The sequence below is a fragment of the Vidua chalybeata genome, chromosome 6, assembly GCF_026979565.1.
Source record: "Vidua chalybeata isolate OUT-0048 chromosome 6, bVidCha1 merged haplotype, whole genome shotgun sequence".
Lineage (NCBI taxonomy): Eukaryota > Metazoa > Chordata > Aves > Passeriformes > Viduidae > Vidua > Vidua chalybeata.
Window position 1 is genome coordinate 45,622,886 of NC_071535.1, and position 26,934 is coordinate 45,649,819.

The window sequence follows — 26,934 nt, forward strand, 5'->3', positions numbered from 1 at the left end:
AAGTAGAGGGCACCTGTGGTCACAGAGGTTTTGTGAACATGCCTGGGAATGTGTGCAATGCTTTAACATGTTCAAGACCAACACACAGTGTATGTAGAAATAGTTGTGTGTTGGTCATTTGTATGAGGCATTTCTCTCCTCAGAACTGTGTGAGTGTTTGCAAGACTCTCTATTTTCTTGTGAATGTAAAAGGTAGCAAACCTGGACATGCCTTTGATTTGCTCTGGGTGCTGAGCCTTTGTTGAGAACTCAAGTTTCAGTTATCTGTGAGAGAGAGTGGGAGGAGGCTGTAAATGCTGTTGTGGTGTTTAACTGGGGAGGGGAGGACAGAAAGGAGGTCTGGCTGATTCCCAGTCTGTTCACAGCTTCCACATTACTGGAGGTGACCAGCTGTATGTGTCCTGTAGAAGACCTGCTAGTGCTGCTGCTGTATAGTGCTGAAACCTTCAGAGAGAGAGGGCCTGTGGCTGCTCCAGCTGACTGAGCTGCCCAGACCTGCAGAATGGTGTCACAGGTACCTGAGGGCTTGCTGAGTGCTGGTAAAATCATGTCACTTCCAGCCTTGTGTGACTTTTTTACAGTAAAGGTATTGGAGAGTAGCTTCATTTTGCTTGTGGGATTTCCCTGCTTCCCATACATGACTCCTGCTGCCTCCCCTCAATACTGCCAAGGGCAGAACTCCTTGGTGGTGCTCAGTTCTGTGTGTGTGCAGTGATCCTTTGTCCTTGGATGGCCTTGAATTGTGGTGATTACAGAATGAAGGGAGTGGTGTTGGGGTAGAAGCACCTGATTGTCTAGCAGCTAGTTTTTCTTCAGGGTGTGTGCTGAGTGTCTTATTGAGAAAGTCTATTTGCACTGTTGTGCAAAGCTTTCCTGGTGCCTGCTGGGAGCGGGGACAGCTGTGTGTGTTTTACTGTGTTTGGGTCCAGAAGTGCTATGTGGGTGGTGGAAAAACAGCAGAGATGCACATGTGCTTTTCTAGAACTTGCACTATTAATAACTGTGTACTTAATACTGATCTTGCAATTTATACCCCATTATGGATTTATTTATTAAATGCACTTGTGGCAAGAGGCCTCTGATGCATCATGCTTTTGATATCTTTTTACAAAGTTAGTAGAAGTAGAGATAAACTGACATCTGGAGGCACATGGGTAGTGATGGCATGGTAGAGCTGAAGCTCTTTCTTAATGGACTTGTGCTCTTTCTGCAATCAGAATTGGCACACATGGCAGTGCTGCTGCTGTGCTTTCTTTTGGCCTAGTTTTCTAGGTGCTTTTGCCCATACAAATTTCTGAAAATTGATTCTTCCAGGGCCTTCACAAGCTGTGCTGTGAGCTGTCACAGAGCATTTTGCTCATTTGTTCTAGGTGACTTTCCCAGGGTCAAGGTGAGTCGATAGCTGAGCCCTAAATAGAAGTGAGAATACCAGATTCCTGCTTGTTTGACCCCTGGAAGCTGCTATGATAGATTGCTTTTTCGGGTAGTGGAACTCTTGGCATTTTGGGTACATTTAGAAAACTTCCACCTGTGGCTTGTGGTACTAGCATGTAGATGGTTTTTTCTTTAGGATGAGAAAGACAGGTGGGAGGAGGACGTATGATTGCACTGGGTGAGGTTTTTCAGGGGTTATTTTCCTTCCTCCAATTATTATTTACAATATGAATGGCCCTTCTTCTTAAGAACAATATTATGCTTTCAAAGCCTTATACTCTAGACATACAATAAAATACCCAATGCTAGGAAATCTTCCTCCTTCCTTCCTCTCCAACAATTGCCACATACATCTCTTTCCTTACCATTAATGGCTCAGTATTGAACAGTGGTATCAAGGCATTTATTATAGTCTGAAAAGTATGAATTGAGAAGATGATGTAGATATCTGTGTAGTGTATTTTCTAGGTTATTCTTGAGAACAAGATTCATGCTTTATTAGTTTTCTGTCTTTTGTGCCCTGATATTAACCAGATGAAAATATTAACAAAAACATATAAAAGAAATAATGTAAAAAAATTTTTAATAAGAAGAATTGCAGAATATCAGATGCGATTTCATAACTAAATGTGGGATGGAAATTAAAAGTCTGGAAACCATACTATAGCAAGCACAATGTCCAGCTATTTCCTTAACAAGATACTGTCAAAATTAAAGGTGGTGTTTTGAGAGTCTGCACCCAAGGACTCACATCTTTGGGTGAGTTTGAACTCATTAGTGCGTAAAGGCTACCTTTCTGGTATATGAAAACATTTTTAAAGCTATTATATTGTTTTGTATTTTGCTGTCTTCATACAATAAGTTTGGCTGCATAACATTCTCTGTGCTCCCACTATCTATGGTGTGGCCCCCTCCTTTCCCCCCATTATTATTTCACAGCTTTTCTGCACTTCACAATGATACTACTTTTCCAGTAATGGTGTAGCTCTTAGAACTACATTAAAAAATCCCACCAAAAAAAAAAAAAACAAAAAAAAAACCCCAAAACCACAAAAAAAAAAAAAACCAAACAAAACCACACACAAAAAAAAAAAAAAAAAAAAAAAAAACCAAAAAAACCCCAAAACAAAAAAAAACCTCTCTAAAACACTGCAAGAATTTATTTCATTTGTGTCCAGAAAGAAGAGTGATTAAATGTGTGTGTTTAAAGGGAGAATGAAATGTCTCTTAGTGATTTGGGGTTGGAGTACTGTGATTGATATTGAGTTTTACTGATGTCTTTGAGTATGTAATAAGGGAGATAATGTTGTTTTCTATATTAAGGACAGATGTACTTGAAGGAAGTGAAGACTTTGGTTGAATCCTGTTTCTGGGATTTCCCTATAATTGTACATTTAAAGGAGTTGCATGCTCTACCCATGTAAAGTCACAGGATTTAACATGCAGCTTTATGCAGTTTGTTCCCTTTTTCCTCTGCATGGGTTTTATTAACAACAAACAAGCGAACTGATCTTATGCCAAATGCCAGTGGTTGGCAATTCCTCTAAAATCAAATTGTCTTCTTGCAACTCACTGGGAAGCATTTGCTAATAGTGAAGCAGGGCTCTCGAGGGAGTGATATTAGCATTCCCAGTAAAGCAGTAGAGAAGTATGGAAGTGTATGTTATAAACATCAGGGATTATATTGTTTTCTCTTCTGTGTCTAGGACTGATTTGGCTTTTTTCCAGTTGATATATTTAAGAGGTTTTTTTGACCCAAGATGAAAATGAGGGGTCAGTTGTTTAAGTGGTGTAAACACCCAGAGCTACAGAGAAGACAGACATTCCTGCTTTAGCCAAGCAGATAACTCCAATTTTTTTGTTAAGTGTTTATATTGCCCTGTTGGCTCAAATGAGTGTGCTTCAATTTTTTGTTTTTACATGTGAGGATCTGGCACCGCAAATTCAATTTAAATTCTAATGGGAGCGTGACTAGAGCTGCATAAATGACATCTGCCTCCACATTAGAGTGGTCATCTATGGTAAAGATTTCAACATGGAATCTCACCTTGAAATGAACATCCTGATGACTGGCCATGAGTTCATGTTGGGTTTTTTTTTTTTTCCTGTTTCCTCTGGCTGCCAAGTATAGAGTTGTTTATGCCAAATAGCTCATTTTCTCTGGGAGCAATTTTGAACCTTGATCCAAACTGCCCACTTGCTAGTATGTGCTCTTCTAAATTGTGGCTCAGATCCCTGCTCTGTGTTGATATGGGAAGGATTTGACCTAGGTGTTATGACTCTCTTGGCTGTTGGAGAAGAATCAACTTCATCCCACTCTTTGGGACACTTAAGGATCAAACGATGAGGCACAACAGGGACAGAGAGGGAGAGTCTGTTGCCCAGGGATCGTTTTCTTTCTAAGCCAACAAAGCTTGACAAATTTAACCTAAATGCATCAATAGCTTTGGGTTAGTCAGGTGTTCCTTCACCTTCTTTTGGCGAAAACATTGTTTGCCTGAAGCTTGGAGAGGTTATGCAGGTTTTGTACTTCTCTGTAGAGAGTTTCCAAGAGGACAAGCACAAGGGGAATAACAAGAATTCTCATCCTTAGCTTCTGACAAGGATACTCCAAGATAATTTTCTTTCTTCAGTAGAGGAAGTTCTGAGGTTAATTTTTCCAGGCAAGTAAGGTGACTGGCAAATCTGTACAGGGATGTGAAAGGTAAAAATGTATGAGTGTATCTGTTGTATATTATTACTGAGAAGTATGTAGTAGAAAATACCAGAGGAGGATTTTTATTTCTTTACAAATACTCTTTGAAAGGTGAAAGTAAACCTTTACAAAATTATATGAAACACAGCTGCATCTAATGAAATAATGTGGGCTCTATTTATATGAGACTATATTGTCATCTTTTAAAAAAGTATTTATATATAAATATATTCACATGATCTTTACATAGTAATATTGATACTCTCAGGAAGTGTTTATACTTTCAGGAATCAATGCCTGATAACAAAGTTCTGTAGTTTGGTCAGGCATACTGACTCACAGCTGAAGACTGAGCTGGGCAGAGCACAGGGACTTCCTGTGTCTTTGTCCTTATCTGATGAACTAGCATGATAAACCATCTTCTTCCACTCTCTGTAAATCACAAGGTATTAATGAAGAGTTATATGGGTACACATGGTATGCTGGGAGATAAATTATTGCTGATCCTCTCCCTATCCTGTTGTGGCATTTGAGGAATGGTAGGTCCTCAAATTTTGGATTTGGCTGTTGTCTCCTGTTGAGAAGAGGAGCAGATGTTGGTGTCTTGGCTACACACAGTTCAGTGAATTGCAGTGAATTCCTTCACCATGCTGAGGGATCTAATTGAATGAGGAGAGCTAATGAGAGGATGGAAGTGTTTACAGTACCTTGGGAAATGAGAGACTTCCCCTGCTGCCGTGTTGGTGTAAATTGGCAGATTCCTAATAAAGTTAGTAACCCCCTAATAATTCATACACTAGAACCTGGCCTACACTGGACCTGTGCACAGGGTGTGCTGTGCCTCTCAGAGGTTATGTAGTTCCTCTTTGCAGAAACAGAGTTTTTAATTGCTTTAATTGGTCTGGACAGTAGGTATCTGATTCTACCAGTATGTCTGCTGCTAATGAAATCTGTGGTACAGAATTGTTATTTAGAAGTAGTCTCTTTTTAACGGTGATGCTGTAACAGTTTAAGTGTTCTTAGCTCTGTGTACCCTGATGGGCTCTTTATGTATGTTTATTATATGGGAACAGCTGGGTATTTGAGAACACAATTTGTTACCAGTGTTTCTCTAGGTGGTAAAACTATATGACTGTTCCCCTGACTCTGCTGAAGTTTGTTATGAAACCAGACCCTGTTGTATCCTATTCACAAGAAATTGTGAAAAGGGTATGTCATTCTCCTGGTTTAGTTGCCTTCTCAGCCATTGCTTCTCTACATGTTGGCCTGACATTGTGGTTGGATGCACCTGAAGCAGGTGGTTGGTTGTTGCTCTCTCATCTCTTCGTAGGTTATCTGTCAGATTTGTCAAAAGCAAAGATGTTTAAAACATAATTTCCTGCAGAATGATGAATTCTCTTCTGTCATGGTTGTCCTTTGCTCAGGGCTATTACCTTATTTTGTTCTCTTTCTGTGAACAACGTGCTTAAATTGCAAGGTTGGAAAGGCACTTTTGTAGATTCTCTTTTTGTCCTGATGCCAGTGCAGGGCACTGTCTCCTTGGGTCGGTTACAGATGTGGAAATAGCAACTGCATGAGAATTACTGCTGTGTAACAAGTTTGACTAAAAATTACAGCTTGTAGTGTGTGATTTATGGGGCATGGGGGCAATGGCAATGTCCTCTGACCTTTTCCACTGGGAACTGTGTAACCCTGTGTCCTTACTTTACTACCCTGAGAGTTAGTCTTCCTGCTGCCTGCCTGGTGGATGCAGATGCCATCACAGGACTTCTTTCCTGTGCAGAGTGTACAATAACCATGGGGCCTGAGTAGGCATGTAGAGCATTCTGATCCAGTTGGGATGCACGTGTTAAGCATTGTCTTGGAATTCAGTAAGCTTCACATGTCTCACCCTGCTGGTGTTTTGTTGCATGCTCACAGCAAGCACCCAGGAATGTAATGGTTGAAATTACTTTGGCCTTTGACAGGATTCTGGCTGTTTCATTGCCACAGGATTTCTGCTGTTGAGTTTTGTGCTAACGCACATCAGCACAGAGGTCCTGACTGAAAGGCTGTCATTGCTGTATGAAGGCCTGTACAGGCTAAATTACAAATGGTTATTCTTACACACACGTTTTGGAATCAGAACAGCAGAAGCTTGGAAGCAGTAAACTACTCCCTACTTTTTTTTTTTTTCAAGTAATAATCCCCAACACAACAACTAACCCCTTCCCCCATGCCTCTGCAAACTTCTCTAAGTGAAAAGAGAAACAAAACATGTACAGTGCAGTTGATTCTTTTTTTCTGCCTTGCTTCAAGGCTTATCTGATCATCATGTTCTCAAAGATATTTCAAAACTGCTGGCTGTTATTTAAGGATGATATTAAAGTCCTTGCTTTGGAGAGTTTGGATAAATGTAGAATTTAATTTAATTAACCTTCATCAGTCTTTCTGCATGAAAAGGTGACCTTTATAAAATGCCATTTACATACCCAAGAGCCTGGTGCTTGCATTTTTCTATGTCTATATATCTATATATAAAGGCATATTAAAACATGTTTACTTATGTTTTAGGCATTTAAGGACCATTTATTATGAACATTGATGTTATATATACAGACATATATTGAAGAATTGTACCTACCCAGTAGTAGGCTCAGGTTATTCTAAGTGTTATGTAGTTAACCAGTTCCCATCAGAAAATGGATCTAGAGCTGATGGATTCATCTAGGAATCAGCTTGTAGCAGAGTGTTTAGAGGCATTGCTAGAGGACATGAAAGCTATGGACTAGGTCCTGTATGGGTATACAGTAATAGAAATTCTCTGATCCAAAAAAAGCATGTAAGCTCAGCAGGCTGAAAAATGTGAGAAGACAGTGGCTCAGAGTGGGAAGATGACTGTCCAGGTCACATTGCTTCACTGCATTTCTTCTGAACCTCAGTAGGAAGGATGCTGTCCCCTAGACTGACCTGTCTTTTCTTGTTCTTACATTCATCACTCATTCATATGAACAATTTTCCCTGTTTTCTCATGCCAGGGAGTCTGGAAGAGAGACTTCTTAAAAGCTTTCTTCAACTAAGACAAGTGTAAATAAGCACCGTTTTTGGAGACTATGAAGTCTAGTATGCTTATTAAGTTCCTCAGATTGAATTTGCCTTTAATATGCTCTTGGGGTTAGATTTCAAATGTATTTAAGTTTCCAAAGATATGAACAGATGCTTAGTAAAATTGTCATAGCTTTTAACTTGCTTAGGTGCTTTTGAAAATCCCTTTAAATTTCTCTGTGTCTTTAATCTCCTCAATAAATTTGCAAATCCTTAGAGCCTGTTGTTCAGCATTCAAGACTTGAACAAGGTCTGGAGTCTCTGCCTTCTGTCTTTCTGTAGCTGTATTTTATTGCAGCTGCAACACTTCCATGCTGACTGTAACTTTGTAAATGCAAATGGGTCTTAAATCTGACCCTCAATGGTGCAGGTGTAGGATGCTCTCTGAATAACTGTTTTAGACACATAGGGCTTGTGGATTTTGTAATCAACCTCTGTCCTGTTGCAAAGAAGATGTTCTGCTGTCACTTTTAAACAAAATCCCTTCCTTGAACAAAATTTGTATAAAAAAGAAGTTCCTTGACTGTTAAAATATGCTTGCTCTGATTTATAGCACCACACAGCTCACACACAATCATAACCTCACTTTCTCCTGCCAGTGGATGACATATGATAGTAACCAGACATGTATATTAGAGGGAGGGAATTACCTTAGTGTTGGTATCTCTGTTTCTTGCCTGTTGAGTAACTTAACAGTGGAGATGAATGGCAGAGCTAGTGCAAAAATAGTGCACTAATTTTTCCTTAAATGTAACAGGTACACTGAGATTACTCAGAAATGTTCCCTCATGGTTTAGAGCTGGAATTAGTCCTGTTGTGATGATAGCTCAGGGGTAGAGGGAAAGAGCTCTTGAGTTTCAGGCAGAACAAAAGAGTTCATGGATTTAATTCCAATGTGTTTGCTTTGAATAACTTAAATTTGGGCTACTCATTACCCATCTCCCTTTTAGAACCTGATTTTGAAACCCATTAGCTCCAGTAAGCTTTGGAAGAGATTGCCAGAGTAAATATGCAAGACATACTGCTTGCCAAGCAGTGAGTATAATGAGGTTTGGTGTGATAGCTGGGAACTGGTCCATTGCTTTAAGGAAGCTGCATCTCATGTTAGAAACGGTCTCCAGTGTTTCTTATTGCCAAATAAGTGGTTTTTTTTCTGTTGTTCTTTGGTAAATGAGTACAGGAATGATGTCACTAATGATCATGGAGGAAATTTTAGCAAACTTACTGGTTTAATAAATAGGGTAAAGGATTTCAACTTCTAGAATGCAATGTGAATTTCATTTTTGTGTCAAATGGAAGCAGAGTATGAATAAATCTTCTCAAGAAAGCTGATCTGCCAATTAAGCTTTAAGAACCAGTTGCTGTTTTTTTCCCAGTGATTGTTTTTACATTTTGTAGAGCTCTGGTTATGTAATAAAATCACTATTAACCCAATGCAATAAAACCTTGCAAATATTAAAATTCTTGCTGGAAAAATAATTGTCTCTGAAATTTGTACCACACACTACTTACTTTGTTCCTGACATTTGCTCCATCATGTCTGATGGGTGCTCCTTATTGAGGGTAATGATATTACCCTCACCAGTTAGCAGTAAAAAGTAATGTATTCCTTGTCTGGGGCATGCGCTAGTTGATTAAAAGAGAGACCTTTGAAGGCTGAATTCAGTGATGCTCTAGCCTTTTTTACTTCTGATGCTCTCTGTGTCTGTCTGAGACATTATCTCATTTCTCCATTTCTATTATTGCCTAGTGTTTTTTATCTGTAGTATCTGCCCCTGAGACTTTTTGGGAGTTGGTACCAGTTTATTTTGAAATCTTTGGAGAAAAAAGATGAGGGTGTCTGAACCACTTGGAACTTTCCACTGACCCCTGCCACTGCTGAACTGCACATTAGGCCCTGGAAGGGACCTGTGTGGGACCACTGCACTTGTTCCTGAACTGTGCAAGGTGGGATAAAATCCTGGCACTGTAAGTGTGCCACTTAGGCTTGTGGAGTCTCAGCAAGGTCTTGGAAGCTCTGCTGCCCTTAACTGTGAAGGCAGGTGACTGTTGTACATTGTGGTGAGGAGCCAGGCTGGAAAAATGTCTTGTCTGATTGCAATGGCAATAAATGCAGGGAGTGAAGGGGTGGGAGAGAGGCTATGGGAATATTGAGCCAACTCAGTCAGAGCTGCTGGTTTGAGTGGGTATTTGTACTTTAGGGTGATGTGGTTTTTCAGTAAAGTCTCATCTGATTTCTGCATAATATCAGGTAGCTTGTAGCTATTTCTCTTTCTGGGACTTAGATAAGCACATTGCTCTGCATACACAAGAGAGAGATTTGTGTATCCTAATCCAGCTGCAGATCAGGGCTCTAGCTAAGATGGGAGTGTTTCATCCCAGCAGGGGTGACAGATTTACTGTTGGCAGTGTGATCAGTCACACTTATGGCAGAGGCTTTCCAGAGCTGGCAGAGGGCATGGGTCACTGCATGTTTTACTGCAAGACACACATAAAAGCCAAAATGCTTGTATTGTCATAAAAGCTGTCTGTTGAACTTTCTTGTTTTTCTCTTGTGCTAGGTTACATCCCAGAACACTTGGGAAACATGTGGTTCTCATTAAATGTTTCTCAATAGCTCAACAACAATCCCTAACTGGTGGAGGTCTGCGGTAACAAGCAGAGGTTGCCAAAGCGCTCGTGGCTGACAAAGCCAAAGTGCTGGCAGGCTGGGAGCCAGCTCACCTATCAGAGTCCTCTGCACTGCCAGCCTTGGAAACGTGGAGATATCATTTGCTCCCCATTATTTTGAGATGTTGCTTTTGTTTCCTCATGTCTTGGTGTCCAGCATGGGAATGGTGTCAGATGTTAGCAGCAACAGGGAAATCACGAGGGTGCAGGAGGTCCATTTGTGCCTGGTTATGTAACCATGGGATGAGTGCATGATTTTTAGAAGAGAACCGTGTCTGATCCTTCAAGGACACTTGGTTGTCCTTCATTTAATGTGAAACATATGGCTTTAGTTTGAAACTGAGGACAACAATTCAAGCCAGAAACACAGAACCCTGATGGTGGCTGTGATCTCTGGTGACAAATAAAAAACTTCAGCACCGACTTTAAATCTTTCATTGTTGCTGTTTTCAAGTAACTTTGTCATTGGTTGCTATAGCTGAATTGATTAGTGGTGATTTGAACACATTTGAATAGAGACTGAACTACTTTAATTTTAGTTTTCACTTTAATTAATTTTCCCTGTGACCTTCTCCCCTACCCCACCTTTATTAGTTTGAATGCTGCTTAACCAAAAGGGGGCTGGGAGGAAGATGGATTTATCATATTGTGTCCTGTATGTAACATTATCTAATTTTTAAACAGAGTCATTACTAGATGGCTTGTTTTGGTCAGTGAGAGCTTTGACTTACAAAATGTATTTTAACACTAAAAGATGCAGCTAGGCCCTGTTTAAAGGCCTAGCTAGGCCCTTTTCTTAAAGAAAAGACAGTTTCTGTGACATTTTGGTTTATAGAACAGGTGTGTTTCGGACTTAGCCACTTTGTTTGCAACTGTAGAGCAAGTAAGAGGAACAAACTATCCTGATTTTTCTACTCTGTTTTTCAAGTGAATTATTGACATTTGGGGAAAATGCAAATAGGAGCATTCACAATTTGTTACTTAATGAAAGCAGTATTTGACACTGCTATATTTGTAAAGCTTGAGTTAACCTCAAAAGTCAAAGCTGCTTTATGTGTGCAACTTTAAAAAGAACCTTCTGTCACTGAAATTTGGGGGTGGAGGTTGTTCTCTGGAGTACTTGAAAGGTTACTTGAATGTCCTAAATAGAATAGGGAAGAATTAAGTTGTAATATGATTCCTTTTAAAAAATCCTCATAAATGTAAAACTAGGTTTCCATTCTAAAAATAAGTAGAGGTACTTCATGTTGCTTTAAGGAAATAAGCTAACTGCTTTTTATTGGTTTTATGGTGAAGGCCTTGTTTGTTCGTGTTTTGGTACAAGCTTGGAGGGGAAGGAATAACAAATGCCTCTGTCATGGCTTCAGTTCCACAAGATATATGAAATCAACATTAAAAGCCAGTACATCAGTGGCTGTCTCTGGCACACTGTTCTGTTCTCTGAGGAAACAGGTTTCTTCCCACACAGGGAAGATGAATTAGCTGTGTGAGGAAATGGGTTTCTAGGATATTTTTCTGCAGTCAGCAAAGTGAAGTGAGATGATAGCATTCAATTTGTGCTGTATTTAAGGTTTTGAGGTACCTAGAGCTTGAAATACTCAACATCCAAATGAGCTTGCAAGAAGCTGGTTTGTATTTTTCAGGCTTTGTTAAGGTGTGTAGGGGGAAATCAGAACCACACCAAGTCAAATATCTTCAGCAGGGACAAGTATTTCCTTTTAATATAATCAGAGCACTTCATGCACGATGACTAGCAGGATGTGATCTACAAAAGTATCTTTTACTGCGCCTCATCTGTAGGTCTCTTAAAAAATTGTTTGCTGCTTGGATCACAAAATCCTGCCCTTAATTCAGTGGTATGATTAGGGATTTTCTATAATTCTGAGATGTTGGACCTAATTACAGAAAAATCTCCATTGGAAATACCTTGTTTGCACCTTTGCATAACTGATGATGCTTAGTGAAAATTATTTTCCCTTTTTTTTCCTGCATATGTTGACTGGAGATTCTTAATCTACCTTTTGGTGTGTTTATTGGTGTCCTGGTTTCAGCTAGGGTAGAGTTAATTTCTTCTCAGTAGCTGTTACAGTGCTGTGTTGTGGACTTGGAATGAGAATGGTGTTGGTAACACACAGGGTTGTTTTGATTTTTTGCTAAGTCTTGTTTATCCTAAGTCAAGGACTTTTTTCCTTTGCATGGATGAGGAGGTTTGCAAAATAAGCTGGGAGGAGGGAGCACAGATGGGACAGGTGACCCAAACTGACCAAAGGGATATTCCACACCATAGGATGTCATGCCTAGTGTATAAACTGGAGGATTTTGGCAGAAGGGGGGCTCCCTGAGCTCAGGAAGGGAGGCTGAGTGAGCGGTCTCTCGGAGAACGCTTCTGTTGTGGGATTGCTGAGGGTTGAAGAACAATGGGAACCAATTGCTACCACAACAGCGCACAGTTGGCAGAATCACGACAAGCGAGGCTCCGTGGTTCCTGTCCTTATGGAGATTTGGCATCTGGAGAGCCAAGGAGTGAGCAGCAGCACCTGCTCACACTTTAATAGCCCCACATGACCAGTGCAAGATCTAACAGAGAGTGGAGTCAGAAAGACTTAATTATAGCTTGAATGAAGTTACACTTCCGTGTAGGATGTAGAATCATGGAATGTTGGTCTTGGAAAATGATCAATGATGCACCTCATGGGGAGTAAGGCTAAATCTGCGTGGATGTTGTCACAGAATCAGCCTGGCCACTTTGCAAGCTGGCTTGAAGTCTCCTTAGCATTTGTAGGTATTAGAGAATAGACGTTATCCTTGGTATGTACTCCTATAATTCTGTGTATTCAACAGAAAAATGTCACTTGGTGGCTGTTCTGTGTAATGTGTGCCTCATGCTGTCAGCAGGGCTTGCAGATATATTTATAATGCAAGGGCAGTCAGAGGAGTTACCCACACAACTGAAATGTTTTCAAGAGATAAAGGCTATTAAACTGCTTGAAAACACCAGTTGGGTCTCTAGAGGGTGAAAAGCCAATTTTGACCTTACAGAAATTTTACTTGCTGATTAAACAAAGGAAGTGCTAGCAGAAGAAAAAGATAAATCTATAATGGAATTACTTTCTGCTCCACAAAATGTGCCCAGTAGCAAGATCCACAGAAGTTGCATGCCCCTTAAAAAGGAAGTGGGAACCAGAGGCTAAAGCATGCTTTCTTCTCTTCCCCAGTGGCTGGATTTTGTGGAATACAGCTCCACGCTGGATGTGTGTTCAGCATTCCCTTGCCTGGCAGTGGAACTATGCCACAATATGTGAGGGTGATTACATCTATGATTGAGGGGGAGGGTGGATACTGTACTGTACAGACTATAACATTTGCTGTCTCAGAGTGTTATAGATGTGCTACTCTAACTTTCTCTTGTAGTACTAAAAACGATACCAGTTTCCAGCATTCTTATTCTGGGATAATAATACCAATGGCTATGAACTGAAAAGCTTTTTCAGTAAAATGTTATTTTGCTCTAGTTGGACTGATTCCATCAGTGCAAAATGACTACTTTGTTTAAACATGGCTTATTTTTTTATCTGAAGGAAAATACTGCAGTTTATTTGATCTAAGTATCTTTATTTAAACATATTGATGCTTTTCTGAAAGGGCTGTTTCTCATACCCATTGCAATCTTTTTGCTTCATTCCTGTGATGGCTCTTACTGAAGAGAAAAGACTCCGTGTGCCTTTACTGGCACGGTGGTTAGATGGGTGCACCTAATAGGGCAATGGAAGTGTTTTTTTCAGGAAATATCATTGTTACTTGATAAATTGGCCAAAACAATGCCTGCTTTTGTATTAATTTCCTGATAGATGCTGCTAGCCAATGTAAATATAATTCTGTTTAGCAAGTGAGAGTTGACAGGAGCTTGATGAATTTGTTTGATGTTCTCTCTCTGCTTTGATTTCTAAACTGGAGTTGTTGACATGAGGGTAGAGCAGAGGCATGTGAAGCGTCTCCAGTTGGTGACTTGGGGTGTATGTATGAGGATTGTTATTCTGACAAAGCCTCTGAAAAGGAAAATACTCTGAAGCAGTGCATTATGATTTTTATATTGTCTTATAGATGCTTACTTAGAGAAGTTGCTTGCTTACAGAAGTTGTCCTCAAGTTTGATCATCTGCTAATTCATTCCCATTTCAAAACTGGCTAACATGTTCTCTGTATAAGTTCACATGTAATTATGGCCAGCTAGAGTTGCTGAGAAGGCTCCTGGGTATGGAGTTGAAGAATGTCCTACACTGCTTGGCTAGTCCAGAATATGAAGTGGGGTGGCTTTTGAGTACCATGGCAAAGGCATTACTGGTTAAGTAGATTCCTTCAATTTGAATTCTCTTGCAGACAGGAGCAAAGGGATGAGAGCTGTAATTAGAATCACTTCCTCTCCCCTGCAGCATGCTGCCTTGAGCCATAGTTCTGTAGCAAAGGATTTATGCCTTTAGTGTCTGTTGCTCTCACAGAGGGGGTCAGGATGTGTGGCACGAACCACTGCACAAGTCTTGTGAAGTAGTTTTTGAGCTATGAGAGCACAGGGTGAGAAGAGCTGTCCTGAGCTGCAAGAGCAGCTTCCTGCTGTGTTCATCAGCATGATAAAAAAGTGACAGTGGGCTTCAGTGTCCTATTCTTTCACTGCTTGCTGCTTCTTTTCAAAAAGGTACCAGCCTTGGCTCCCTTCAGGTAGCCTCCATGAGGTGATAAAAGCAGGGCTTTCTCTGCTTGTTTTGCTGTGTACTTTTCCTACTTGCCCACCCCGTCTCCCTTGTTGGTTGGTGTTTTCTTCTCTATTGAACCTTTAGACTGTTAGTTTATTTTATCTTAATGGGTCTGAAGGATTTTTTTTTTGCTATTTATCTTTCTTATATGTGCCTCTGTTTCCATGTATTGGTATATATTCAAATCCAGTAATTCAGGAGGCAGTCAGAGAAATGAGTCTGGGATGTTTTTGTGAGGCTATTTCTTAGAGTACCCAAGAGAGCTATTACCACAGGTATGAATAGGACATACTTGTTTGCTGCATTAACATTGTTTTGCTGTAACTGTTCCTGTATGTGCATTCAAGTAATGAAATCCAGGAAAACATCATCACTTCTCCTCAGGTCAGGGAGAATAAGGGAAAAATCTCTGTCTGCAGCTAAAGTCCTTCTTGACCTCACATGGTGAGAAATGACTGGACACAATCCTCTTGAAAGGAGAGATGTTACTGGAGTCATACTAATGAATTGAGATGTATGAGTTCAGCTCTTCTGTCATAAATTTCTGTGATCATGAGTAAGGTTCCTAGTCTCCTGAAAACCTATGAGGTAAACAGTTTTTTTCTCCCAACTTCATCTGTTTAAATTGTGATCTCTTTGAGGGAGGAACAATACACATTGTGCAAATGCACAGGAGGTGAAAGGGCCCGAGATATCCTGTCCTGTCTGCTGCCTTTTGCTACCTCTTTTGTGATAAGTACAGCAGCATGGATGTGGCAGAGACTGGAAGAAGCAGCCAGGTGAAATGACATTTTTGAGGTCTGTGAAGACGTACTTATATAGAGGGGCATAGCAGAATGTCTTTAAATATTTAGATTTTGAGAGATTTTAGAAGGTGTAGGAAAACATTTCTCTTGTGAATTCAAGCTATGCCTTTGTTCACATGGTTTCTAAAAGTAAGAGAAATATAAACATTATAAATACAGAAAGGAGAGCTGAGGGGTTCATGGAGGAGGCAGGGAGGATACCACGCTTTACTTTGGGGAAATAAGGAGAGGGGAGAGTGTTTTTTGTGTCTGCTTTTACTGAAGGCACTCCATGTAGATTGGTGTTAGCAAAGGCTTTACACTGTGTGCGTCACTGCTTTGTAAATGCTGGCAAGTAACACTTACAGGCTGCTGGACTCTGTATAGAGTGCTGATCTACAGCTGGTTTTTCTTTTTCTGCAAAGGACATCTCCAATGCTAGCTGTATTTGAAGGCATAGAAAATAGATTTGAAAAGCTACACACAGCAGCTGTCATAATTTACTGTAATATCCTGCTGTTTAGGATAACTAATGAGTGCGTCAGTTCCTTGGATATGTTGCGCCACATCATTAATCAGTATCAACTGCCCTTGCTGCATGGAACTGGGGGACTTCCACATGAGTTGATATGTATCACCTACATCGGGAGATTAATGTCTGGAAAGGAGGGGATGTAAAACTGCTGTCTGGGTTTGTGTTCATTGGAGATGAAATCCTGTACCTGGCTTAGTGTTGGGAATATTCCGGTATTGGCATATCATGGAAAGCATGGACCAGTTACAAGAAAAAAGCTTCTATTTCTAAGTTTGGGTGTTGTTTCTTAAGCTGCTCTCTGCTCTGCAGAACATGAGCAACTTGGATCATTTAATACTTCACAACCTGTCCTGTAATGAGAAATTATTTCCAGATAGGTCCAGAATTTGCTTGACTTCCTGTGGCTGACTTTTGGCTTTTGTTCCCATCCAGCTGTGAGGTATCATACTTCTGCTTTATCCTCCCATGAACTGCTTAATGTTAAAGCAGATCAGAAACGAGAGGCTGTTATCTTCATAGCAGGAGTTTACTTATATCTTAAGTGATAAAAGGTTTTGATACAACCACAGCATATTTCTTTAGTGTAGTCTCAGTGTAGATAGCAACAGCAGCACTTCTTATAGTTGCAAATTAAATCTATGTTTTCAATAGAGTAGTACATTCTAGTGTATTAATGGATGGGCATCAGCCAAGCATTGGGTGCAACACTAGCTGTACAAAGGAAATAACAACAGGCATATATGAAGTATAAACTAGAGAGTAGTTTTAGACTGTGCCAAGCTGAAGGTGAGTCAAAAGAGCAAAGGCAGATGGCAGAAGCTGCCTGGGAGAGGCAAAGAAAAGACATCATCATTGTTACTGACTTGTGGGCCTGGTGTGATTCTAACAAGAAATATGCTGGTTAGCCATAATGCTGTGAGAGACTACTAGTGGCCAGTGAACAGCTGTTACCCCTGCAAGTTTAATTTCCACCTGTAGCATTTAATCCACTTTGCCAGCTCTTGTGTGATTGTAGCAAACCACAAGACAGAAGGACAACCAAAGCAAAGTGCTTTAAATTTCTCTTTTCTTGAGGGTGGATACTACTTTGTCTTCTACGAATTTCTGAAGTTTCATGTTTGGTTCTCTGTCTCATCATAGACTTGAAGCTTTGCTTTTTTTAAATACATATTTTTATGTATATATGATATATTGTGGTCTGCCACAATAATATATATATATTTTTTTCTATTTCCCCTCACTTTAAGTATATGCAGAAAACTACTTGTATGCTGTACTGGCCAGTCTGCCTCAAAAAACCTCAGAAATTTCCCAAGGTAAACCTAGTAAAGAGGTATTGTGATAGATGGATTTGAAGGGCAGATCTTGGTTACAAGATGCACCATTAAGTTGATGTGTGAGAACTGAGGGGGCAGAGAAGTGAAGACTCGAGCTCTGTTGGTAACTGCTTTGCATGTATAACAGAGATCGTGAGGTAAAGAACTGCATCTGCTGTCAAGTTTCTTTAACTAATATGGTGCAATGTGGCATTGCTGTAACTGATTCAGCACAAAACTTCTGAAAAGCATTAAATAATTTAAAGTTGTGGATTCCAAATCCAGGTAGGGTCTCCTGACAGAGTGTAAAATATTCCAATGTATTTGCAGTAGTTTATGTCAGCCTCCAGTGGAACTTAAAGCAAACACAGAAAGTAATGTTGATTTTTGATGAGGTGCATTAGGTTTTTCTGAGGCCTAGTGGTGATAAGGATCCAATTAAATCTGTTTCTTGAATCCTTCTCCAAAGGGAAGATGTTTGGAGTACCAGCAATATGTATAGTTTTTTTGTATCTTTGGTATAGAAACTTAGTACCTGGTGTTGATTTAGAAGCTTTCTAAACTGTGCAGGTAAGTATGGGTTATAAACTGTAATTGATCCTGTCTGAAGGTGATAATTTGACTCCTGTGTAGATCAAATTTTCAATGTATTCTGTGCAGTTATTCTATAATAAGTCTTTCATCTTGTCACCGGTTCTGATACTGGTGTGCTTGAAGGTGTTCCTCTTTGGACAGTGTGCATGCTGCTGTTCTGGCTCAGACAGGCCTGCACTGTGCTGTGCTGCCCCCACTGAGTGGGTCACATCCGGCACTGTGGCCAAGCCCCAGCACTCTGAAATCGCTGCGCAGCAGCTCTCCCGGAGCAGCAGTGCCGGCCGTGGCCGTGCCCGGCCAGCAGCGTTACTTGTAATGGCTGGCTGATGGCTCACAGTGGTGCTGCGCTGCCATCACGGGGGCCTGGGGCACTGCCAGCTACGCCGTGGCCAGATGGAAGAGCAGAGCAGAGGGAGTGCTGCAATCCGAGATGGAAACTCGCTTGGATTGTGTGTTTTGGATGGGTGGTTTAGGAGAGCAAAAAGATCAAAACTTGCCTTAAAACTACAAATGTGCTTGTGGTAACTTAAAGTTACCGCAAAGGGCAAGGATAGGAGAGGTGTGTCTTCTCCCTGGAAGTACTGTGGTAAAATTTTTATTATGTTACTGTTTTGGAGATTTTCTGGGTGGAAAATATGTGTCTTGGTGTATCCATGGTGACAAAATTAAGGTAGCAGTTGTTTTAAATCACTAGCTTAAAAGAATGAACTGAAAAGCTTTAAAAATTCCCTCCCCCAACAAGTGAATACTTTGCAGATATTACAATATTAGAAAACTCAGACTGCTATGTCCTCAAGTGCTTTACTCATTGGTTGAGGTAGGAAATTAGGTGATGTGTAAACTGTTCTTGTTACCACCAAAATTTCCTTTGCCTTCACTGGCTGATTTTTCTGTCTACCTTGCTCCTGCACAGGTGCTTCTAAATGTTTGCTCAGGGCATGTCTGTGGGAGGACATTTACCTGTTGCTTCCTGTGGAGCTGGGTGTTCACTGGGAGCATGGTGGCACTTGGTTCAGCTCCCAGCTGTGCAGCAGACTCCTTGGGAAGGTCACTTCTGTCTTCCTGCACTATGTCAAGTGTTGTGGATGATCTCATGACAGCCTGAATGTTGCTGTGAGTCACTGTCATGCCACAAACACCTCTGAAAAGTCTAGTGTGACCATGGACCTAGCTAGTAAATTATCAGCTCAGGCAGTGCTGCACTACCCTGGCTCAGAGGGAGTTTGGAGAATGGGGAGGATCCTGCACTTGCTGGTTTTGCCATCCTAGTGGTGTCTCAGGTCCATACCCATAACAACATGGGAAGAATAGTCCTTAGGCTTATAAGGGTGACACAGGGACAAGTGTGTGTAATACTGGGATAATGTAAGAGATGTATCGGCTCTTTGGGAATTGGAACATTTCCTTTAGAAAATACCTTTGATCTCTATTTAAAGGCTTACAGTTGGCTATGTTCACTGGGAGTATATTTCAGGAGCTAAGTACCTGTCATATTTTAAAAACACCCTATGTTTCCCAAAGCCCTGGAACAGTTTTTAAAATTGCTGGATGAGTATTGGAATCAATGTATTTAAACAGTGCTGTGTCTGTATTTGTTTGTGTGTATAATCATACACATGCAATTAAATGTATTCTCTGAAAAGAAACCTCTTCAATGGTGAATTTGAAATAATGATAAATCAGGTTGAGATTTAAATGTTCCCTAACCATATAATAGCATCTAAATTAAGAAATATTTGCTAGTGCAGGTTTGGCTAGGGCTTTAAAGGAAAATGAAAGTGCTTGAACCACAGGAAATCAATGGCCTAATCGTCTGGAAAAAGAGTTCATTGCAGTGCCAGGATAACCTGTGAGAGCAATAGCCTATTCTGCAGGTATAGGGAGAATATTTGTCATTGAAGTTCTACAGCAGAAGCAATTCCATGACAGGTAACTTGTGAGGTTGTGAGACTGATTGGGACTTGAGAATGTAATATATATAGCTTGTGTCAGGGAGGGATTTGAGAGAGACTAAATGAGGGATGGTGAGATATTTCCTTTATTTTGGTAGAAGCAGTCACATTTCCTTACTTTCTTTCATTATAGATAATACTGTTTTAGAAACAATTTAAAATGCAATTTTAAACCTGCTTTCTTCTCTTGGTAAGGTGTGTAGACACCCAGGTAGCTGGATGTGAAGTGCAGTGGGAAGAGCAGGTTGTGCTTTGGGTGGGGGACACGGTGGGAGCCACAGGCAAGGGGCTGTGCCCTGGTGCTGCCCCTTTGCACAGCTGCCCACTGTGAAGGGACTTTGGTCACAGCAGTGAAAGTCTGGAGTGGTGTGAGTGTGACTGACAGTGGCTTCTGGATGGTCAGACAGAAAAGTTCCCTTAACAAGGGTTTTTTCCCCAAGGACAGTAAAAGTTAAACAAATAAAAAATCTCAGCAAAACAAAAGAAGTAACAAAAAACAACCCAACTTTAATAAAAAGCAAATCCACATCTAAAATGGGAAAAAATGGAACTTGAATAAATGTATCATTTATTGCATATCTTCTTAGTTAAGTATGGTGTTGTATCTTCCTTAAAAAATTTGCATGCTGAACTTCATTGTATGGGATATTTAAATCTGAACATCGTATGTTTTATAGTTACTAATCAGGGAGAATCAGCCCTTTTTTTAGGCATAGCAACTAAAACCAGAAACCAGGTTTAAAGCTGCAGACTTAATTATGGTTTCATGTTTTGAACTTACAATAATTTTGAGTTAATTATGAATTTTCAAAGTATTACTATTATGACCTGCACTAATAATTTATCTTCATTATGAATGAAGAGTCAGCATCAGGAAGCCTTTCCTTTTTGACAGGTTACAGAAGGGTGTCATGGGAGCTGCTCCTGTGCTCTCTGGTAAGATGTAGTGTGTCCTGCAGAGATCTTCTTGGGATCTAGAAACACTAGGTACAAAGGCAGACCTTGAGAGTTATGTGACAGTGAAGGAAAGCAGTGATTGATGCAGAGAGACCTTCAGGGATCGACTGTGTTTACTCTTTTTTTTACCTGCTTTGAGGAATAACTGCCCTAGACTGCACTGGGACATTCTCATCCTTCCCAAGGAATGGGTTGTGTTGCTGATTTTATCTAGAATGCCCAGGGTATGGAAGAATGTAAAGCCTCATCTTTTTGCTCTGTATTTGGGACTAAAAGTCATAAAAGTGAAAGCTTCTCTGCATGACTTTGTTACCAGTTAGACTGAGATTTAGGAGGAGCCAAAGCAGGATCACAGATCTTGCCGCTATTAGTGCTAAGTACTGAGCATAGATGACTTTGCAAGCAGAAACACAGGATGCAAATGTTTAACAAAGCCTTTTTCAAGCTCACAGGAGGGATGCAGAGTGCAAGTTGATGTTTGGAGCAGAGTGCCTGGGTGACAATCTGCTGTTTGCACTGACTCTAATAGAAGTTACATGTGCTCATTGGGTTAAGAGCTGATATGTAAATGGGCTGCAGTTCCATATCCTGGACTATGTCAAGAATAACTCCAGAAAGTAAAATCAAGCCAGTGGTTTCCAGAGACAAGAGTGAATTAATGTTGTGGGAATATGGTTGTCAGAGTTAATGCTGATCTAAGGAGGATAAGAATAGCGTAGAGTTCAGGAAATCCTGAAATAGAAGTGGGAAGGGAATAACTATTTATATATTCCCCCATGTTTTATATATATAAAATCTATATAAGATACCAGTTGGAGATAGCTTATCTGGCAGATTTGCTGGGGCTTGAGTACATGATGATGGCTATGGGCATGGCAGGAGAGTAGTTTTTCCTGACAGTGTGAAGATGTCTTGCATCAAGCAATAGAAATGGAAGGAAGAGATTTCAAATGATTGCAAGTTGTCAAGTAGAGTTTTGTTTGAGGGGAGACCATGTGGGCAAAAAATACAATGTTACCTTAATTTAAAGAAAACATAAATAAAAAAGCAGTAGTGGGTAGGAGACTGAGAAGACTCTTGCTGACATTTTTTTTTTGTATTTTTCCTCTTAAAAACGAGAGCAAGCAGTCAAGCAGTACTCATATCTGCTTTAAAATATATTTAATATATTTTCCACAGCCTCTTGTGTTTAGTAGGACTTCAGAGAATAGCTTTATTTTTTTTCTTATTGTTACAGGCACTGTGTGCCAATACAAGAGTTCAGCGTGTCAGTAAATTTCCTGAATTAGTTGCAGTAGTTGAAAACAGAGACTGAGAAAGGCCCCTTGCCACTGGTGAAGGTGACTGTGACTAATCTGTGTGGTGCTGGCAATTTCTGTGTGTTCTCTTCATGGCAGGGAAGTTGAGTTGTGCTACACATGTATGTCCTATGTGCTGTTATGACACAAATTGGAGCATTTCTCTGCTGTCCTTGTTAAAATCTAACCCTGGGTATCTGTGACTGCTGGCAAAAAGAGGTCACATAGTAAGGCCGCATGGGAAGACCCACACAGCAAAGCCTTTTTAGGATCAACATTGAATGCTGTTGATGATGTCTCTGTTGATAATGATTCTGTTTCTTAGGAATGCTGCCCAAATGACTGCAGTTTGGAATTTATCACAGTTTGGGTGTTGCTTCAAAATAGAAAAGAGGAAGTTGTTTTCTGGTTTAAGGGGAAGAAAAAAATTGTTGATTGAGCTCAGATGAATGAAAACCCAGGCAATATTAGCACATCATGGTACCAAGTATTTTCTGCCACGTCCACCCTTTGCCTTCAAAAAATCCAATAAGTCTCTCAACTTTGTGCTTTGCAAAATCATGGAGCAGATCCTCCTGGAAACTGTGATGGGCACATGGAAAATAAGGAGATGACTGGTGACAACCAACATGGCTTCACTAAGGGCAAATCGTGCCTGACAAATCTGGTGGACTTCTATGGCAGTGTTACAGAGGTGGTAGATGAGGGAAGGGCAGATAATGTCATGTGCCTGGACTTGTGCAAAGCATTTGGTAGTGTTTCACATAACATCCTTGTCTCTAAAATAGAGAGAATTTAATTTGGTGGCTGGACCACTCAGTGGACAAGGACCAGCTGGAGAGATGGGCCAACCTCATGAAGTTCAAGGCCAAGCACAAAGTCTTGCACGTGGGTGGGGGCAATCCCAATCACAAATACTGACTGGGCAACACTGTGTTGAGAGCAGGTCTAAGGAGAAGGGCTTGGCAGGGTATTAGTGAATGAAAAAAAGTAATATGACCCAACAATGTCTGCTTACACCCCAGAAAACCAAATGTGTCCTGGACTGCATCCAAAGCAGCATGGCCAGCATGTCAGGGAAGTGCATCTTCCCCTCTGCTTTGCTCTAGTGAGACTCCACCTGCATCCAGCTCTGGGCCCACCAACACAGAAAGATGTGGACCTGTTGGAATGGGTTCAGAGGAAGGCCACAAAAATGACCAGAGGCCTTGAGCATCTCTCCTTTGAGATGGCTGGGGGTGTTGGGGTAGTTCAGCCTGGAAGATTTTATAGCAGCTTTACAGTACTTAGCAGGTGAGCAGGAAAGATGAACAGGGAGTGTAATGATAGAATGATGTGCAAAGGTTTTAAAGTGGACAAGGGTAGATTTCAATTAAGTATTTGGAAGAATGATGATGATTAGACAGTGGAACAGGTTGTCTAGAGAACCTATGGCTGCCTCATCCCTGGAAGTGTTCAAGGCCAGGATGGATGGGGCTTTGGGCAGGCTGGTCTAGTGGAAGTGAATCTATCCATGGCAGGGGGGTTGGACAAGATGATTTTTAAGGCCCATTCCAACCAAACTATTGTGTGATGCTCTGAAGTAGCAGCAAGCTCTAGAAAGTACTAGAGCACTGAGAGGTGTCCTGCATCTAGAAACTGGGTTCCTTGACCAGTGTGTGGATAAATACAAGCCCTAAGGAAAAACTGTCCTGTGTTACAGCAGGAAGTCACCTTGATCTCTGTATTTGACAGGAATGCCAAGGGAGGAATGGAAAAGTGAGTTTAGATATTTCAAAGCAAGAAAATTGGAGAGCAGGACTTTCATCTAACTCAGAGTGTCCAAGTTCCTGGAAAGCTGAGCTGTCTATGACAGATTTTTGATCAGTTTGAATTTGACATTAGGACTCAATTCACCCGCTCTTGTTAAGCTATAACTTCCTCCACTAAGAACTTGTTGAAATTAGTCTGAAAGAAAACAACCTTTTAAATGGTTGGGAGTTGTCAGGGAGTTTCTTAGATGGACTCCAGGTGGTGTGGGACATGCCAGAGAGCCTGGAAGCATTTGACACAAGCCAGGACAAAAAGATTGAAAACATGCCTCTGGTCTCTGGAGCAGGATGTCTGGAGTAGCTGGATTTGAGGGAGGTCTTGTAGCTATAATTGGAGTTCCACTGCAGCTGAGGTTTCTGTTACTAAACTTAAAACATAGAGGCCCCATTTTGCCCAGCAACGCGTGATAACTAGATATGGATAACTTGTAAAAGAAGAGACAGGAAAAAACCCAGCCTGAGAATAAAGACAGGACACAAGCAGACAAAATGTTTTGCCTGGGGTTATACAGCAGGTCATCTCTGGAGAGGGAAGTGGAGCCCTGGAACTCTCTGCTGGTGGTATCACCACCTTCTTTGCTGAAAATTTAGTTGCCTAGGCTCACATGTTGAATGGGTCAAGGGAAATCTGTGCAATGGCTATAATACTCCTCAAAGAGGAGGATTTTCGGTGTCTTCTAGACTTGAGTAGATTTAGATGCAACCTACTGAAGTCATGTCCTCTTCATGAGTATAGTACTGCCTCTTCTGATGGCAGTGAGCACCTCTGTTTCAGGAGGCAGGGCTACAGTCTGATCAGCCCGGCCTCTCATAACATTGTTTAATGGGCATGATGGAGATATAGTGGTACTGGGCTTGATGCCTTGAGAGGCTACCTAGAACAGAGGCTAGACAGTGGTAAAGGAATAAAGCAGGTATTTATTAAAAGGCCATCAAAGGATACACCTTGGGCAGTACAAGAGCCCGACCGTGGCTACACCCAAGATGGATGATGGGTCACACATTTTCACACTTCTATAAGTTTTGGTCCATTTACATGTTGGGGTTAATTGTCCAATTACAGCTTCAGGTCATGAAGTCTAGTCCTCCCAGATTGCTCTCCTCAATTTGCTGTTGTTTATACTTTTTGGGCCTGAAGCTGCAACTATGTTCTTGGTTCTTGGGCTGGAAAAGAATTATTTTGTCTGACAAAACTGTAAGGAGAACTTGCTAACGCTTTATATGAAGTTCAGAATTATATACTAATGCAGTACAGAATCTGGAAAATCTGAAAGCTAAAACATTAAGCATCAGGCTGTACACAACTACCCAGGCTTGCTGCAGCAGTGTTGTGTGCATACTCCTGCATCTTCTTTGTCTTATCTCTTGAGCTCCTCCTTAGCTCTGTTGAAAGCATGTGTGACTGCAGTGTAGATACAGACTTCCTCCTGCATTCCTATAGAAAAAATACATGTGCAGTGTGTTCCTGTGCATCTGTGCTTGTGTTTACTGCACTCTCTAGGGATGCAAATGAATGGTAAGGCTGGGTCAGGCCAGTGGTCTGTCTAACTTGATTTCTTTTTTGTAGCTGCCAAGAGCACCTGCTTGAATCCACCAATATCAGTCCACAGAAGTCATGGAGAAAAAAGGATTTGTTTGAATTGTTTTTACTAGAGCTTCTAGCTTGTTCTTACCTCATGATTGAGTTTGTTTTTATAGGAAGAATCTTTATATAACAATAAAATATCAGACAGTGACACTCCTGCATATAACAGGGATGTAGCCTGCTTGCTGGTGTGTCAGATTTCTAGACCATCTGGAAATTAGTGTCATTAAACACCTGAAATAACAAGATTAAAAAACCCAGACAAATAACAGCAAAAAAAGTAGGAGTTAAACTATGACAAGCCAGGCACAGTTGATCTACAGACCTAGTGTCTTTCAAGTGGGTAGATAAAGCACAGTCTCAGCTGTGTGTGGTCACTAAGGATGGAACAGCTGTTCTTTAGAGGTTAGCTTTTTAACTCTACATAATTTATGGTTTGAATTCCACTGTGCTTAACTGTAAAATCTATCTGTAGTTCCAAACTTAATGCTGAGGAAATGTATACACTAGCAAAAATCTTGTGGTACAAAACAGTGGTGTAATTCATTACCAACTATACAGCTGCCATGGAAAAGAAAGGGATTGTTCTTCTTGAAAGGTTTTGTCTACAGCTCTGACTTTACTGATGCTTTTGTAGGTAGAGATAACCTGTTATGCATTGGCTGATTGTGGATTCAAATGTTTCTATGCGTTTAAATATAGCTATATACTCACTTTTCCCTATGCAGCATCACCTGGTGAAGTTTTACCACTCCCAGCAGAAGATGCTTTTTATTTGTGGGTATTTATTGCATAAACTGCTTCCACAAACCTAAGCTTGTTTACTTGGCATTTGTCAGCCTCACAAACTTGAAGGTTTAGAAGTATTTACCAATTTCACTTTTCCTTGCAGTGATCTTTTCCCACACTCTCTTCTGAATGCTTTCTGTGCATTGTTCCTTGGGACCCGCAAAACTTGTTTCTTGTGCTGATGGTGGACTGTAAGTCACGGCCTGCTGTTCTGTAGGCACTCTTTACCTGGACTTTTCTCTACATGCCCAATGTGTCTTATTTTCTTGGCATTGCACGTTCACTCTCACATTACTAGTTTGTAAGTTTAGTCAATGACAAAATCACCTCTTTTAAATGTTTCTTTTAAAATTCTGTATTGAAAATGTGCAAGAAGAGATTTTCTCCAGTAAGTTAATGTTTATTTGGTGACCCAAGTTTCATTTTAGTAATCGCCACTGAGGTTGAAGAGTGTGTGGAGAAGTACAAAGGTGAGGTGAAGGGGATTGTGAGAGCAGTAACACTGGATTGAAAAGTTTGTTCCTGAAGTGACTCCTGATGACCACCTGCCTGTTTTACTCATGAATCTGTTGTTTTCTGTCTTGCAGTGGCATCACTGAAGGAGCCAGCTGTTACTGCTGTGGGAGGTCAAGAGCTCCTTCCAATTGCATCGTCTGTGTCATCTGCAAAACCCCCAGTTACA

General features: G+C 40.7%; 1 protein-coding gene across 14 annotated transcripts in view; it reads left to right on the forward strand.

The window, feature by feature from the left end:
- The window catches only part of TSPAN4 (tetraspanin 4), a 411,890-nt gene that overhangs the window by 40,239 nt on the left and 344,717 nt on the right, over positions 1-26,934 (forward strand). For 8 of the 14 annotated variants that reach the window (XR_008431354.1, XM_053944928.1, XM_053944950.1 and 5 more), the window contains one exon: positions 26,840-26,934. Coding sequence is in view for 5 of the 14 variants with exons in the window: in XM_053944928.1 (XP_053800903.1) it covers positions 26,840-26,934 (95 nt within the window). In the remaining 9 variants the exon portion in view is untranslated. Of the gene's footprint in view, positions 1-459; positions 515-1,340; positions 1,391-13,098; positions 13,182-26,839 lie in introns of those variants that run through there. The other 6 variants (XM_053944935.1, XM_053944941.1, XM_053944938.1 and 3 more) reach the window with 4 other exon arrangements.